At 46.5% G+C, this 16318-nt stretch overlaps 1 protein-coding gene and 1 pseudogene across 1 annotated transcript; one reads left to right on the plus strand and one right to left on the minus strand.

The window, feature by feature from the left end:
• The first annotated feature begins 9055 nt into the window (after nt 1-9055).
• On the plus strand, nt 9056-9449 carry LOC125389831 (small ribosomal subunit protein uS8 pseudogene; annotated as a pseudogene).
• A 1207-nt stretch (nt 9450-10656) lies between these two features.
• Nucleotides 10657-15141, minus strand: Tlcd2 (TLC domain containing 2). Its single transcript, XM_085695312.2, has 4 exons — nt 14811-15141; nt 14515-14597; nt 14235-14317; nt 10657-13733 (listed from the first exon to the last, which is right to left on the minus strand). Exons 1-4 carry the CDS (start codon nt 14981-14983, stop codon nt 13293-13295), a joined length of 780 nt encoding a protein of 259 aa, XP_085551438.1. The 5' UTR covers nt 14984-15141; the 3' UTR covers nt 10657-13292.
• Nucleotides 15142-16318: the final 1177 nt, after the last annotated feature.

Raw genomic sequence — 16318 nt, forward strand, 5'->3', positions numbered from 1 at the left:
AACAAAGGAAAAGATTATGAGCATAGCCTACTCGGTTCCCTTGTACGTACTTGTTTGTTGAGACTGAGTTCCAGGCTGTTCTAAGGCTCATAGATCCCTCTGTCTCTGTTTCAGAGCGCTATAAAAACAAGTCCACACCTCACGCTCAGCATATATCCTAAGTGGTGGCCAGATATGGAGCCCAGGGCCTCTGAATGGAGATTCTGGTGTAGGTTTTCACAAGATGGTGGGTGAATTCCTGCTAAGGAGACCTGGTGAACACAGTCTCTTAATAGAGGGCAGGAGCCAAAACAATTATTAGAATTTTTCTTTTCTTTTCTTTTCTTTTCTTTTCTTTCTTCCTTTCTTTCTTTCTTTCTTTCTTCCTTCCTTCCTTCCTTCCTTTTATTTTTTGAGACAGGATCCTATACAAACCAGCAGCCCAGACTGGCCTCAAATCCTCTATGTGGCTAAGGTTGTCACTGACTTTTGATCCTCTTGCCTCTATTTCCCAAATGCTGGGATTACAGGTATGCATCACCAAATAAGTTTATCCAGTGCTGCAATTAAACTCAGAGCTTCATATATAGTAGGTAAGCATGTGCCAGCTGATTTACACCCCCAGGCTCTGGCTTAGAAGGTTTCTATCTCTGTATTCATGATTATTTTTGTGGTGCTTGGGATTGAACCCTAAGCCTTGAAGTACATGCTACACAAGCACTCTACCTCTGAGTTATAGGCCCAGCCTTCTTTTTATTTTTTTTATGTGTATTGATGTTTTTCCATGGATGTTGGGTCCCTGGAACTGGAATTGCACACAGTTGTGAGCTGTCAAATGAGTGCTGGGAATTGAATCCAGGTTCTCTGGAAGAGCAGTCAGTGCGCTCTCCTGTCCCCCAGCCTCCTTTTTAAACCTTTTATTCATTTTATGTATTTTGTGTGTATAAGTGTATACATGTACAACACATGTGTGTCTGATGCACAGAAGACAGTATGTTGAATCCTGGAACTGGGGGTACAGACAGTTGTGAGCGATCATGTGGGTGCTGGGAATCAAGCCCAGGTCCGCTGTAAGAACAAATGTTCTTAACCCCTGAGTCATTTCTCCAGCCCCCTCCTTTTCTCTTAAGATTTATCTGTTTATTATTTTATGTGTGTGTATGTTTTCCCTGCATGTATGTGCACCATGGACATGCCTGATATCTGTGGAGACCAGAAAAGGGCATTAGATCCTTGCAACTAGAGTTATAAATGGTTGTGAGCACCCATGTGGGTGCTGGAGATTGAATTTAGGTCATCTGCAATGGGAATAGATGCTCTTCACCACTGAGCCATTTATCCCATTTCTCCTGCATGCTACATTCAACTTTCCAAGTTGCCCTGTTGCCTTCCTCACTCTGCCCAGTAGCTGGATTTCAGACCTGTGCCTTTGGACTTTCTCAGTGGTATTTAATGACGCAGCATTTTTTGTTGTTTTCTTTCTTTCTCTCTTTCTCTCTTTCTCTCTCTCTTTCTTTCTTTCTTTCTTTCTTTCTTTCTTTCTTTCTTTCTTTCTTTCTTTCTTTCTTTCATTTTGGTTTTTTGAGACAAGGTTTCTCTGTAGCTTTGGAGCCTGTCCTGGAACTAGCTCTGTAAACCAGGCTGGCTTGAACTCACTGAGATCTGCCTGCCTCTACCTCCCGAGTGCGTGTGCCAGTACCACCCAGCTGACACAGCATTTCTAATTCATATAAAGTCCAACTTGTTGACTGCTTTTTATCCCTTACAATTTTGGTGTCACAATGATTAGAACACATTACCTAACTCAAGTCATGAAGGTCTCACCTTCCAATGTCTTTTTCAATGTTGATGGTGCTAGAAATGGAACCCTGGGCCTCGTTCAAGTCAGGCAGGTGTTTTTCCGTTGGGTTACACATCCACCCCTCCTCCTGATTTCTTCTAAGGTATTTTTTTCTTAGTTTCGGCTCTTACTTATAGGACTATGATTCACATCAAGTTAGTTTCTGGGCAGAGTGTGATGCAGGGATCTAAATGTCTTCTTTTCATGAGAACGCTAGCTAGTTTTTATGTCAACATGACACAGGCTAGAGTCGTTTGTTTTGGAAGAGTGAACCTCAGTTGAGAAAATGCTCCCACTATATTTTGGCTTGTGACCAAAACTGTGGTGCATTTTCTTGATTGGTGATGGATGTGGGGAGGGCCTAGCTCACTGTGGGCAGTGCCACCCCTGGGCTGGTGGTTCTGAGAGCTACAAGAAAGCTGCCTGAGCAAGTTAGTAAGCAGCAGCACCATGACCACCATCAGCTCCTGCCTCCAGGTCCCTGTCGTCTTTGAGTTTCTGCCCTGACTTCTCTCAATAATGAACTGTAAAACTCTAGGATAACTCTAAAGCCATTTCTGACAACTCTAAGGCCATTTCTCAGCAGTAGTGCCCCCCAAGGACCTAACAGCTACGCATGCACGTACTAAAATGTTAGGAACTTTCTATCTCCCTGAGTCCTTGTGAGTGTTCTCCAAAACAAAGCTCCGTTCCTAAAATTGGGATAAGATAACCCACAGATGTCCACAGATGTTTTGACTCAGTCCCTGGGAAAAGGGCAAAGTAACCTTCAAATGTTTCCTCTTACCTCATCTGATCTGGCAACCGCTCTCCAGCCAATTATTTGTAATTGCCCTTTGAATAAGCCAATCATAATAGTTGAAGAACAACCCCCAGACTCCCCCCTTGTTTCTGTGGTTTTTTGCTTTAAAAGTAGCCTGTACCAGCTGTTCGGGGTCTTCCTGGCTTCTCGAATGCTGAAAGACCCTGTCATGACAGAATTAATAAAATCCTCATGCTTTTACATTAACTGTGGTGTGAGAGATGGTCTCTTGGGGCGACTCCTCCCAGTAGCTGGACTTCAGGGTCCAACAGGACCATGCTGTGGAAACATAAGCTGAAATAAAGTTTCCTCCCCAGGGTGCTTTTGGTCATGGTGTTTATCACAGCAGTAGACACCAGCACAATTTATAGAAAAGGCCGTCATTCTTTCTCTGTTGAAATGCCTGGGTACTTTTGTCTGAAATCAGCTGACCATGTATCTGTTTTCACTTCAAGGCTATTCGTTGATGTACATGCTTCCCTTTATATTCTCTGTGTTGGTGTTGCACATGCATGTAAAAGCTACTTTCAGTATAAAAGTTGCTAACTTAATTTTTAGTTTCAAGTATTATTAGTGTCTGTTTGGGAAGGACATCCTTTCCATGACACACATGCGGAGGCCAGAGGACAGCTTCAGAGAGCTGGTTCTCTCCTTCCACCATTCCATGGGCTCCAGACAATGAACCCAGGTTCTCAGGCTTACGAAGCAAAGTTCTTTACCTGCTGAGCCCTCTAGCAGGTCCTTGTCTAGTTGCTTTTGTGATGTTGAGAATCCAACTTGGAGGTCAGCAGTGGTGGCGCATGCCTTTAATCCCAGCACTCAGGAGGCAGAGGCAGGCAGGTCTCTGTGAGTTCAAGTTCAGCCTGGTCTACAGAGCAAATTCCAGGACAGCTAGGACTACACAGTGAAACCCTGTCTTGAAAAAGCAAAACAAAAGAAAAATAACAACAACAACAAAAAGAGAATTGATCTTTGGAGTACTTGCATGTAAATGTTCTACCACTGAGTCATAATTCTAGCCCACAAAAAGTTAGTGAGGAAATAGAACCATGGGGCTGGAGAGGTGAATAAGTGGTTAAGAGCTCATAAGTGCTCTTGCAAAAGTTTGGTTTCCAGAATGTGCAGGGCAGTTCACAACTCCTGTAAGTCCAGGGGATCAGATATCCTCTTCTGGCCTTCTCAGGTTTCTTTTTACACATAGCATACATCCACAAAAGCACATAAAACTAAATAAAAATAAAACCTAAAAAGAAAAAAAGAAATAGGACAATAGGTCTGGGAATGTAGCTCACTGGCAGAGTGTTTGCCTTCTGTATATAGGATCTTGAGTTCAATCCTCAGCAGCACCAAAAAAGAAAAAAGAAAGAGAAAAAGAAAGAGAGAGAGAGAGAAAGAGAGAGAGAGAGAGAAGGAAAGAAAGAAGAAAACAAAGAAAGGAAGGAAGTAGAGAGTCAGGTGCAGTGGTCCACTATAGTGTAGCTGTTTCTTTTCTGTTAGATTTCACCATTCTGTTCATGAAGTAGACCAGCTGTCGCTCACATGAAATCCTAATGAAAACTCACCCACTCCAAGGTTATACAGGAGGTAAACTTTTGCTGGGTGAACTCTTTGGCGATGCATTTTTTTTTCCTGAGTCATTCCTGCTGGGGGTGGAGTTCCTAGAAACACAGATGTCCAAGGTTACCCACACTCTTATAAGCAGCCCTGATACCACGAGGTCACCAAGCTTGCCTGGAACAACATTCTTTTTTTGGTTTGCCAATGTGACCTCTGTCTGGCGTGGATAGACAGAACAAAGAAAAAGAGAAAGTTGGACTGGCAGGATGACTCTGTGGATAAAGGCGCTTGCTGCCAAGGCTGGTTGACCCCAAGTCCTACCCTTGTGACCCACACAGTAGTAGGAGAAAACCAACTCCCTCAAGTTGTCCTCTGAACTCTACACACATGTGCTATGATGTTCACACACATGCTGTGGTGTTCACATATATGTGCTGTTGGTACTCACACATGTGCTGTGGTGTTCACACACATGCTATAGTGTTCACATATGGTGCTGTTGGTGTTTACACACGTGCTGTGGTGTTCACGTACATGTGCTGTTGGTGCTCACACAAGTGCTATGATGTTCACATACATGTGCTGTTGGTACTCACACATGTGCTGTGGTGGTAACATACATGTGCTGTTGGTGTTCACACAAATACTATGGTGTTCACATACATGTGCTGTTGGTTCTCACACATGGGCTATGAAACTCAGGTTTCCCTTCAACAAACAAATAAATATTATAAAATTTGTAAAGAGAAAGCAATAGAATCTTATAAAGCTTGTGACAAAGAATGGCTAACAAGGACAGAATCTTCTGTTCTTGTCTCCTCCTCACAAGGAGGCCAGTTTCAGTCTGTGTGATGGCACATGGCTGTATTTAGGGCACAGAGAGTTCAAAAGTGCCCTGGGCTACACAGTGAGACTGTGTTTAAAGGTTGTTCACCGATTTAATTGACTATTTTCGTATGCATTGCCACATCACGCTTATAGTATTTCCCAACTGTTAATCATGGCTTCTTTTTGGGCCTTCACTTTCAGGAGTTATTTATTCACCTTTCTCTAAAGAAATGGGACAGGTCCTGTCTCAAAAACAAACAAACAAGCAAACACAACAATCAAGGGTGAGCTAGTGTAGCATTCATTTACAACTTTGCAGAAACGGACTTTATTTGAGTTAAGGACTCACTAGTAGTTCTGGCTGCTCTGGCATTATAGACTATCTCAGACATCTACCTCACAGACATCCACCTGCCTCTACCCCTGCCTCCAGAGTGCTGGTACTAAAGGTACATGCTATCTTGCTTGGCTTAAAAATTGATCTTTTATTTTTTATTAATTTATATTTTTGACATAGGGTCTTTTACAACCCAGACTAGCTTCAAACTTGAGAGATGTCCTGACCTTCTGACCCCGCAACCTGCATTTTTCAAGCGCTGGGCTTATAGCCCTGTAATGCCTTGCCTGGTCTGTGCAATCATGCAGTGCTCGGGATGGAGTCTGGGACTTAGTGTGTGCTAAGCAAGAACTCTACCAACTAAGTTACAACCCCGCCCAGTTATTAACATCATCAAATCTCAATCATACCAGGAGACGCTGGAGAGATGGAGGGCATGGAAAGCTGGAGAAGGGCCATCCCAGTGCTCAGGGGAGAGAAAGAAAGAAGCATTAAATAACGAATAAACCTGAGAGGGCTGCACAAAGAGTAAAGCAGATAGGACAACGTGTGAAGAAAGCAAAGGGAGCCTTTTCTCCTGGAGCCTACAGGCCGTTTGACGAGTTTTGCTTTTGTCTTAAAAAGGAAGCTACATAGGCTGTATAGACGCATGAAACTGTCAAACAACAAATTCAATAAATGTTTAAAATAAAAAGAAAAGACAATAGGGATACGTCTCAGTGGCGGAACACGTGCAAGGTTCTGAGTATCCCGTTCCTGACACACAGGCACTCACAAACACACAGTCCACTGGAAAGTCTCAGGCAGGGAAAGACATGATAGATTGACTTTCTAACAATCACAGACTGTGAGGAGAATATCTATAAGGCTGCCATTGTCATCCAGGGCGGAACTGATGGTTATTCAAATGAGGATGGGATAGCAGAGATGGAAAAAGAGGAGGGGATGTGAGAGCCATTCTAAACTGGTGATTAACTGCACATGTGTCTACAGGAGTGGGACAGCTAGAGAAGGAGGCCTATGCTGCTAACTCACAAAGTGAGCTTGTGGTAGTTGCTAGGCACAGCCTGGAAGATGCTGGAAAGGATGCAGTCTTGGGTGGAAAGGTACTGAGTGAGGTTCTGAGGGCTCCTTAGATATCAGGATGCAATAAGTCTACCTCTGTATGTAGTCCGTCCCTTCCCAGGCTACTGGTCCTTTGCATCACCTGGCTCTATATCCATCATTCTTGTTCTATCCTCTGAATGACTCCCAGTTGCCCAGTTTAACAAAATACTGGCTGTGGGCTCCTGAGGCCAGGGATCTGGCTCATTTACTCATTGTTATTACATCTCACCCTGTTTGCTTGGGACATGGTGGGTTCTTTATAAATATTTGTTAGAAGGAGAACACTCGGAATGACAAAATAAAATGACGCTGCTTCCTTAGATCACAGTATGGATAGTTACGCTTGACAGTTTGTAAATATTTTTAAAAAACCAATTCAAAGAGGATCAAAAGCCTTAATTTACAACTTGAAGCACTGAAACTTCTAGAAGAAAACATGAGGGATACCTTTCAAGATACTGGTGTATGCAAGAACTTTTTGAAGAAAACACCCACAGCATAGGAACTAACCATCATCAACAGACGGAACTACGTGAAAATAAAAGGTGCCGTACAGCAAAGGAAACAATAACCTTTTTTTTTTTCTTCTGGTTCTCTGTGTAGTCCTGGCTGTCCTGGAACTTGCTATGTAGACCAGGCTGACCTCAAACACACAGAGATCTGCCTGCCTCTTTATTTTATTATTGGTTTTTCGAGACAGGGTTTCTCTGTAGCTTTGGAGCCTGTCCTGGAACTAGCTCTTGTAGACCAGGCTGGCCTCGAACTCACAGAGATCCGCCTGCCTCTGCCTCCTGAGTGCAGGGTTTAAATGTGAGCACCACCACCGCCTGGCGTAAATTTTTAAGATTCAATATACAGCAATGAAGTACTAGTGCAGCTACCTTAGGCTGTGCAAATTTCTCTCTCCCATCTCCCTAGGGTCCCATTAATCACTTGGATTACTATGGGGAGGGGCTACATTTAGCTTGGGCAAAGATTTAGATTTAGGGGAAGGGTGGGCGGGAGGTGGGGCAAAGCATGCTCAGACAAGCGGCTAAAGCAAGCAGGTGAGTTCGTGGCAGTCCAGCACCAAGGGCTTATCCGTCCTCCTCTGGCACTGCCTGAACTTGGGATCTGCTAGTCTCTCAGCCACCAGGACTGACACAATTGGCCAGTGAAGGTCAAGGAGACAAAGAAGTTCTCCTGGGCAGGAGCAGCTGTGCCTGCTAGGGCACAGAGTAACTGAGGAATCTAAGGCTGGAGACATCGCTCAACAGCAATTCTAATCTTGCACGCGGACCGAATTTCATTCCCAGCACCCTCCCTGGACTGATTACAGTTGTTTGTGACTTCATTTCCAAGGGGATCCAAACAACACCCTCTCTTGGCCTCTGTGGGTACCAGGCACACACATGATGCAAATAAATACATGCGGGCTATCACTCATGCACATAAAATCAAACTAAATCGTGAGCCAAGCATGGTGACTCACGCCTCTAACACTAGCTCTTGAGAAGCAAAGGCAAATGGATCTCTGAGATTTGAGGCCATCCTGGTCTATATTGTGCATTTCAGAACAGTCAGGGCTACATCATAAATACATGTACTCATTCCCGGGTGAATCAGACGTTATCCCAAGGTTTGTGGTTTTGGTGGTGGTAGACAGGGAGCCCTTGCTAGGCACCCTTCAGCTGTGCTCTAACCACACGTGACTTGTACTCTTATCTCTGTAGAAAGACTCCCTGAGCCTGAAAGCGGCATCCCTGTCCAGACCCTGCAGGTGTGTGCGGTGCTCTACCATATCAGAGGCAGGCCCTGCTCGACAATGCGACTTCAGCGGCAGGCATGTCTGCAGAGGAAAGCTGAAGCGACGCCACCCTAGACAGAGACTGCAGTCTTGAAAAGTGCAGAAATCAATAGTCACTGAGTTGGTCTGGCTGACTTTCAAACCAAAACATCCTGATGTGGAAATGACGTTTCGGAGGTAATTTGTCTGAATTGATTGATCTTTGTCATGAGTGTCTTCCTCGCTACTCTCATCCACTCACGTCCACTTAAGTAAATCAGAGGGCTTTGCCCCTTGAGTTTCATTATCCCAGAGTCTCCACTGACCGTTCTCTCTCTCTCTCTCTCTCTCTCTCTCTCTCTCTCTCTCTCTCTGTGTGTGTGTGTGTGTGTGTGTGTCTTCCCCTTTCTCTGTCTCTCTCCTCTCCTCTCTGTTCTTCTGTAGCCCAGGCTGGTACTGAATGTACCACATACCTGAGGCTAGCCTTGAACTCCTCATTCTCCTGTCTCACCCTCCCAAGGTCTAGGATTACAAGTGTGTGTCCTCAGACTTGGTTGGATTTGTTCTTTTAAAAATAATTTTTAGGGCTGGAGAGATGGCTCAGTGGTTAAGAGCACAGGATGCTCTTCCAGAGGTCCTGAGTTCAATTCCCAGCAAGCACATGGTGGCTCACAACCATCTGAAATGAGATCTGGCGCCCTCTTCTGGCGCATGGGCATGCATGGAGGCAGAATGTTGTATACATAATAAAAATAAGTAAATAAATCTAAAAAAAAAAGAAAGTATTTCTTTAAAAAAAATAATTTTTAACTCTTTTGGCCATTTTTCCGCACCGCCACCATGGTGCGCATGAATGTCCTGGCTGATACTCTCAAGAGCATCAACAGTGCAGAGAAGAGAGGCAAACGCCAGGTCCTCATCAGGCCCTGCTCCAAAGTCATCGTTCGGTTCCCAACCGTGATGGTGAAGCACGGTTACATTGGCGAATTTGAAATCATCGATGACCACAGAGCTGGGAAGGTCGTCGTGAACCTCACAGGCAGGTTGAACAAGTGTGGAGTGATAAGCCCTAGATTTGATGTGCAACTCAGACCTAGAAAAATGGCAGAACAATCTGCTCCCATCCTGTCAGTTTGGCTTCATTGTACTGACAACATCAGCTGGATCACGGACCGTGAAGAGGCAAGACGAAAACACACAGGAGGGAAAATCCTGGGATTCTTTTTCTAGAGATGTAAAACATAAATAAAAAGCCTCTATGGACTGTGAAAAAAATTAAAAATAAAAATAATTTTTAGCTGGGCCGTGCTGGTGCTCGCCTTTAATCCCAGTACTTGGGAGGCAGAGACAGGTGGATCTCTGTGAGTTCGAGGCCAGCCTGGTCTACAAAGTGAGTTCCAGAATAGCCAAAACTGTTTCACAGGAAAACCCTTTCTCACCGGAAAAAAAAAATTAATAAAAAAAATGTCCTTACATTTCTTAACGTATTTCTTTACTTCTTGGTGGTGTGTCTGTGTAGGTAACATGTGTATGGCATGCCGGTAGAAGTCAAAGGGTAGCCTAAGGGAGGCTGTTCTCCCCCTTCACCAGGTGGTCAGCTTTGGTAGAAAACACTCTTACTTGCTGAGCCATCACACAGAACCTGGGTTTGCTATTTTCTTTTCTTTATTTTTTTTATTCTTACATTTGTTTTTGTTTTGCTTTGTTTTGTTTTTTCCCCTTTGGGGAAGGGAGCCTCACGCCACAGTGGAAGTCAGAGGAGAGTTTGTGACAGTCTATTCTATCCTTCCGTCATGTGCATCCTGAGGATCAGACTCAGGTTGCTAGACCAAGTGTGGTGATGTACACCTTTGATCCTAGCACTTGGGAGGCAGAGTCAGGTGGACCTCTGTGAGTTCCAGGCCAGCCAGAGCTATTTAAAAAAAAAAAAAAAAGACAATAACAAAAACTCAGGTTATCAGGCCTATCAGCAAGTATCGTTATCTTCTGAGACCTCGCCATGGCCCCTAGGTTTGTTTTCTGATCATAGAGGATCTTATAACACTTCAGCTATCTGTAGTCATAGAGAGAATGTGCTAGCCCAGTAGCCTGGCCTGGTCTGGTGACACACTCCCATACTCACAGGCCTCGTCCTAGGAGGCAGAGGCAGGAGGATCAAGAAAAGTTCAGTGCCAGCCTCCATTACATAAAGCCGACTTCCAACACACACACACACACACACACACACACACACACACACAAAACACCACCACCAACAATAGCAACAACAAAACACACAAAACAAACAAACAGAGGCGGGGGAGGGGGGAGGCAGAGAAATCTGTAACAGGAAACTGTCTCAAGTCAAAGCCTCCACAACCCACATGATATTGCAAACCAGGATACCACTGGAGCCAAGAGAAATGACTCAAAGCAATCACATTCACAACAGACTAATGAAATCATTTGCATAGCAATTTATTCATATCCTCTCCCCACTGAAACTCCTCCCCTCTGCTGGCAGACAGAGTCTATTGCAAGCATGGAGTCAGTCTTGAGGAAGGCTTCACCTGGCCATGGTATTATCCTGGTGACCAGACCCATATCAATAAACAAAGCTCCTGCCAAATCCTACATTAAAAAAGAAAAGTTCTTTGTGTTGGGCATTGAACCTAAGACCTCATGAATGCTTGGTAATGCTGCAGCTGCCATGTCCGATTTTTTTCTTTTTTTTCCTTTGGTTTGTTTGTTGAGATAGGGTTTCACGTAGCCCAGGTTGGCCTTGAACTCCTGATCATCCTGCTTGTCATTTCTAAGTGCTATCATTATCAGTGCATGCCACCTTGCCGGATTCCAGTCTTTGCTTGTTTTTCTCTGCTTTGCTCCTGTTTTTCTGACTGTAATGGAGATCTCGTGCAACATTCTCTCTCTTTGCTTCTCATTCTTTTTTTGTCTTTTCCTCTCTCTCTATTCCTTTGTTCCCCCTTTTCTTTGTTTCTTTTGGACGTTACCTAGCTGTTTTACATGCTGCCCCCACTCCTGGGATACTCCTCGGTCCTGCCTTGTCCTGTCTCACTGCAGGTCCACCAGTCTCTGCCAGCCTGTCTGCATCTCATTGCAGCTGCCTATCTCCAGCTCAACACGCTTCCTGGTTCTATACGGCAAACCCTCCCCCGCCTCTGTCCCTGCTTCCCAGTCCCCTCTGTTACTCTCTCCATTTGCCACTGTCACCCCCATTTCTCCTGAGTCTGCTTTTAGGGTCCTGATGCCTAGACTATCTAGGCCTTCCTCTCTTGGGGTTCCTTTCTGTCCCACTTTATTTCTGGTTTTCCTGCTTGCTTGCTTTTCTTTTTTTTCTTTTTCTTTCTTTCTTTCTTTCTTTCTTTCTTTCTTTCTTTCTTTCTTTTTCTTTGTTGTTGTTTTGTTTTTCTAGACAGGGTTTCTCTGTAGCTTTGGAGCCTGTCCTAGAACTAGCTCTTATAGACCAGGCTGGCCTCAAACTCACAGAGATCCACCTGCCTCTGCCTCCCGAGTGCTGGGATTAAAGGCATGTGCCACTGCCACTTGGCTTTTTCCTGCTTTCTTTGTGACCATTTCATTAACACTATGATTTGGGTTCCTCTTAGCCTCTGTAACAGCCTTTCTCAATATGTCTGCTGAAGCTTTGCTCTTCCCTGCGCTCAAGCTCCCTCTGCCTGGCTTCCCTATGGGGTTTAATCTTTCTCTCTTCTACCGAGACATATCTGTGCACATGTGCACATCTGTCTCCCTCATCCTCTTTGCCTTTCTCTCCCTTCACTTCTTAGCATCACTTTTTTATGGTTTTCGTTTTTCGTTTTTTGAGACAGTGCTTCTTTGTGTAGCCTTGGCTGTCCTGGAGCTCACTCTGTAGACCAGGCTAGCCTCCAACTCACAGAAATCTCCTGCCTCTGCCTCCTGAGTGCTAAGATTAAGTTCAAACATCACCCACACCTGATCTTAGCAGCACTTTTTAAAAGCCCCTCCTGCTTCTTGTTTTTTGCTCCTGGTTTTTTTTTTTTTTTTTTTTTTTTTTTTTTGTGGATGATCAAAGGTTATCACTCTCTCCCATACTGTTCAGTACAACAGTACTCTACAGTCCCTGTAACCTGGAAATGGAGGTGACCCACAATGGGAGACTTGCTGCAGAGACAGAGAGGAGAGAGCCTTCAAAAGACTCCAGGAAAGAGCCGGGCAGTGGTGGCGCATGCCTTTAATCCCAGCACACAGGAGGCAGAGGCAGGCAGATCTTTGCGAGTTCGAGACCAGCCTTGTCTACAGAGGGAGTTCCAGGACAGGCTCCAAAGCTACAGAGAAACCCTGTCTAGAAAAACAAAACAACAACAACAAAAAGAAAAAAAAGAAAAAAGACTCCAGGAAAGGGTCAGTCAGCTATGCTGCCTCTCTGGAGGGAGGAGGGGGCTCCTCTCCCCTCCTGTGCCTCTGCCTCAGTGCTCAGGCAGCCCAGTGCCTTGAAAAGTTTAGTGCTGGGTGATCACACCGGGCACTTGAGCCTTTTCTGTGGTTTCTGGCTTCTGTCCTGCTTTAGGAGACAGACCATGTTCATCTAAGAATTCTATCTCTTTTGATCAGAAGGTACACAAGCATTAGAAAAGCTATTTGCAGTAGAGTAGGGCTGAATACAATCCCAATACTTGCAGTCTGACCTAGAAGATCGGAGGTATCAGCAACAATTGCAGTCACTGGTAACTGCCACGTGCATCCTTCCTGGCAACAGATAATGTTTCTTGTGCTCTTATCTCACTGTCAGAATTTGATCATAAATGAGGTTTCTCTGCCTTTGGCCTGCGCCCTCCATGCCAGGATTCTCTGATTCCTGAAGAACCTCCTATCCCAGGTCTTACGCTGGAGCAAAGGAATTCAGTGAGCAGTAATTTAGGTTTCCATGAAACCTTCTTGGGTCTTGGGAAGCGGAGAGAAGTGAGTCATCTGGAAAAGGTCTTGAGATACTGATATTACAGTCTGGGCCTTGCTACACAGTAGACTATACAGCGAAGGCTACCATCTCCTCTTCCTGGCCCCAGTCTCAGGGCTGACTGAAGAGGAAACCTCCACTTCTCTAGTTTTTCAGACTGAGAGTGGAATTATTCCTGGTGACTGTCTCTCCATCATATGCCTTGGTCTCCTTGTGCACAGAGATAAACGGGTGGGGTCGAGACTGCAAGACATCCCTGATCAGAATGCGGATACCCAATGAGATGCTCATGGATCCCACAATGACCAGCCCAGTTCCACCAAGGATGACCAGAGCAACAGACACCCGGTAGCGCTGCCGAAACAACCACAGACTCATCCATCCTAGAGGTAGAAGGCGGAAGAGGGCCAGCGTGGTCAGGGTGGCCCAGCTGATTACTCTGAAGGCCAAAGATGAGGCCTTATGGGAAAGTAGCAGAAGTTTCCGCAGATGCAAACAGATGGAGTTCAGCTCCAGAAGGAGAGATACCACAGCGAAGCCCACAAAGTGGCCAGACAGAACCGCAGTGCTGAGGCAGCTCACTACCTGGGGACAAGGTTCAAAGTCAGACCTTCGAGTGACTTGTGCCCATTGAGTCCCGGGATCGTCACCCTCATCCTTTCACTGAGGACACAAAAGCATTTTAGAGGACTCCCTCCAAACCTGACTTTCCTGCTGACCCATGCCTTTGCCCAGAGGCTAACTCACCCTGAACCTAGACTGTTCACACAGCACACCCTAGCTTTCAATCCTGGCTTTTTCTGCCTCCTCCCCACATCCTATACCATGACTCCCCTCTCAGCAACACTCTGCATCAGTGTTTTCATGACCAGCTGGATGTTTGTGGGGATCCAAACTTCTTCTGTAGTGCCCAGACTCCAAACTGTGGCTAGCATTCAAAACCTCCTTCCAGTTCAGTCCAAGACTGGGAAGATAGGTTTACAGGGGACTTTATGGGAAAGTCAGAGGACAGAAGGCTGAAGAGGGGCTGGGTTCTAAACTTGGGAGTGCTTCCTTTCTGTCTGGCCTCTCCCTTCAGTGTCTCACCACCAAATGGTGACAGAGAAGGTCCCAGGCCTGGGCCAAGTTCTGATTCCACAGCATGTCAACTCCATCCGCCAGGAAATAACCTGTGGGCATGGGAGAGGATTATTAGGGTCCTAGCTCAGAGCAGGGCCTAGAGAAGAGTCTTAAGTACCACTTTCCTCAGGTCCTTAATCCCCCTCAGCAAACCTCCACCAATATGGGCTCCATTCCAGAGCGGGGGAGGGACCAGGGTTCCTGTTCCAGCACCGCCTTCCTGGGCCCAGCCTGTCTGTACACTCACCCACTGACACTGCTACTAGGACCACTGCCCACGATGGGTGGCCATGAATCGGGTCGATGACCATCTGAGGATACAGCCATAGCCTGGGGAAGATGAGGGAGCTAGGGTTAATTTCTCCAAGATCTAGAACCATTCTTCCCTCGGTACTCTCACCTGTCCGCAACCCAACCCAGCTCCAGCCTTTAAGACCTCACATCTATTCTAAAAGGTACCCACTCAGTATTCCAACCTCAGCCTTCCACGCTTCCATCTCCATCTCCGCCCCTCAGTGCTTCCTCAGTCCCCAAGTTCCGCACCCGACCAGCGCCCCTGCTCCAGAGAGAAGGCTGTGCATCAGCGAAACGAAAATGTTCCGCCACATCCAATGGTCTCGAGCAGTTTCCGGGGTGGGCAGCAGCTGCAGTCCCCAGTGCAGCCCCCGAAATGCCGCGAAGGAGGCACCAACCACAAGGAGTTCCCAGGATGCCATGGTCTAGCAGGTCAGCTAGGCTTCAGTTTTTGTCTTTGATCCCCGTGCCTGGTGTCCGAGACCTCGAAGGGCACCCCGGCGGAGTCGGGATCTGGCTGTTGCCAGGGTCTCCCTAGCCTGCCTTGCCTTTCCAACCTGTTGTAACTTTCCCTAGCTTGTCCACGCCCCTCTCTCTCGGCTGGGCAAGTGATTGGTGCAGCTGTGGGGCCACCACCCGTGGAGCCATAAAAGCGATGGCGCCCTACCCCTGTTTGGGGGATTGCGGTTTGGGGGCTCCCACGCATCAAGTTCGACAACCCAGCTCAGAGGCCTTCCTGCACAACACTAGAAGTCTTTTCCAACGCCACGAGTCTCCAAACCCCTCAGAGTTCCAGAAAGCGATTTATCTAGCCTTACCTGACAGGTTTGGGGCTCCGCCCACTAACTTTCACCTGCTCTGTTTTCCTCTTCTCTCACCTACTGGTCATCCTTACCCAGTCGTGAAGGTAGAAGGGCAGGGCACCCAAGCCCTGAGGGCCCAAACCTTGCACCACCTCACCTTTACCTGAGAGCATGGCCAATTAGGCAGAGGTGTCCTCTGCCCATCTGTAATTCCCTTACATAGTACTCCCCAAACGGGAGTGTCCTGTTTTGGAGCAGTCCATTGGGGGATCCCTTCCCAGGTTTCTGCCCCCAGACGCTGAGGATCTTTACTAGGCAGGAGAGACACAGGGAATCCCTACCATATACTATTCTCCTCCCCTCCCCAAGCCTCAAGAAAAAGGCCGACTCAAAGGAGATCAACACCCGCGGTAGCAACACTAGACCCGTTTGGCCTTAAGAGGAACATCCTCTCCACCCCTGAATTCCCTGAAGAGTGACTGGTTTGGAGAGTTTTCCTTCTTTCTTACTCTGAGCCACACCTCCTTAGCTGGCTGACAGCCAGAAGTCGGAGGAACGCTTCCTGCATGCAGAGCGAGTGGGTGGATCAGAGAACTAAAGAATGAAGCTCACAGGGCTGACTTCAGTGTGCTTGTACAGGGAAGGCCCCGGGTGTGATTCCCAGCACCCACCCCACCCCCACACACGTTCAAGAAACAGTAGGTATCCCAAGCAAACATTTTCACCAGGGCACTAGATACAACCCATCCTCCTACACCCAATTCTTGAAAAAAACTACATCGAGGAGTTGGAGAGAGGGCTCTAGTGGCTGGGAACATCTGCAGCTCTTCTAGAGGACCCAGCATCCGTATCAGAGGGCTCATAACAGCATGTAACTCCAGCTCTGGAGCTGTCATGCCCTCTTCTGGCTCTGCAGACACCCACACTCAGGTGCCCATAACCCCCCACAGGCAC

Source organism: Myodes glareolus, chromosome 9, assembly GCF_982192425.1.
Source record: "Myodes glareolus chromosome 9, mMyoGla1.1, whole genome shotgun sequence".
NCBI lineage: Eukaryota > Metazoa > Chordata > Mammalia > Rodentia > Cricetidae > Myodes > Myodes glareolus.

Excerpts from the sequence above, each read along its gene's own strand:
- Tlcd2 (XM_085695312.2), bottom strand. The coding sequence starts at position 14,983 with ATGGCATCCTGGGAACTCCTTGTGGTTGGTGCCTCCTTCGCGGCATTT. Across the intron at positions 14,598-14,810 it reads GGAGCAGGGGCGCTGGTCGG|GCTATGGCTGTATCCTCAGA; the intron begins GTGCGGAACTTG and ends CATCTTCCCCAG. Across the intron at positions 13,734-14,234 it reads TTCTCTGTCACCATTTGGTG|GTAGTGAGCTGCCTCAGCAC; the intron begins GTGAGACACTGA and ends CCTTGTCCCCAG.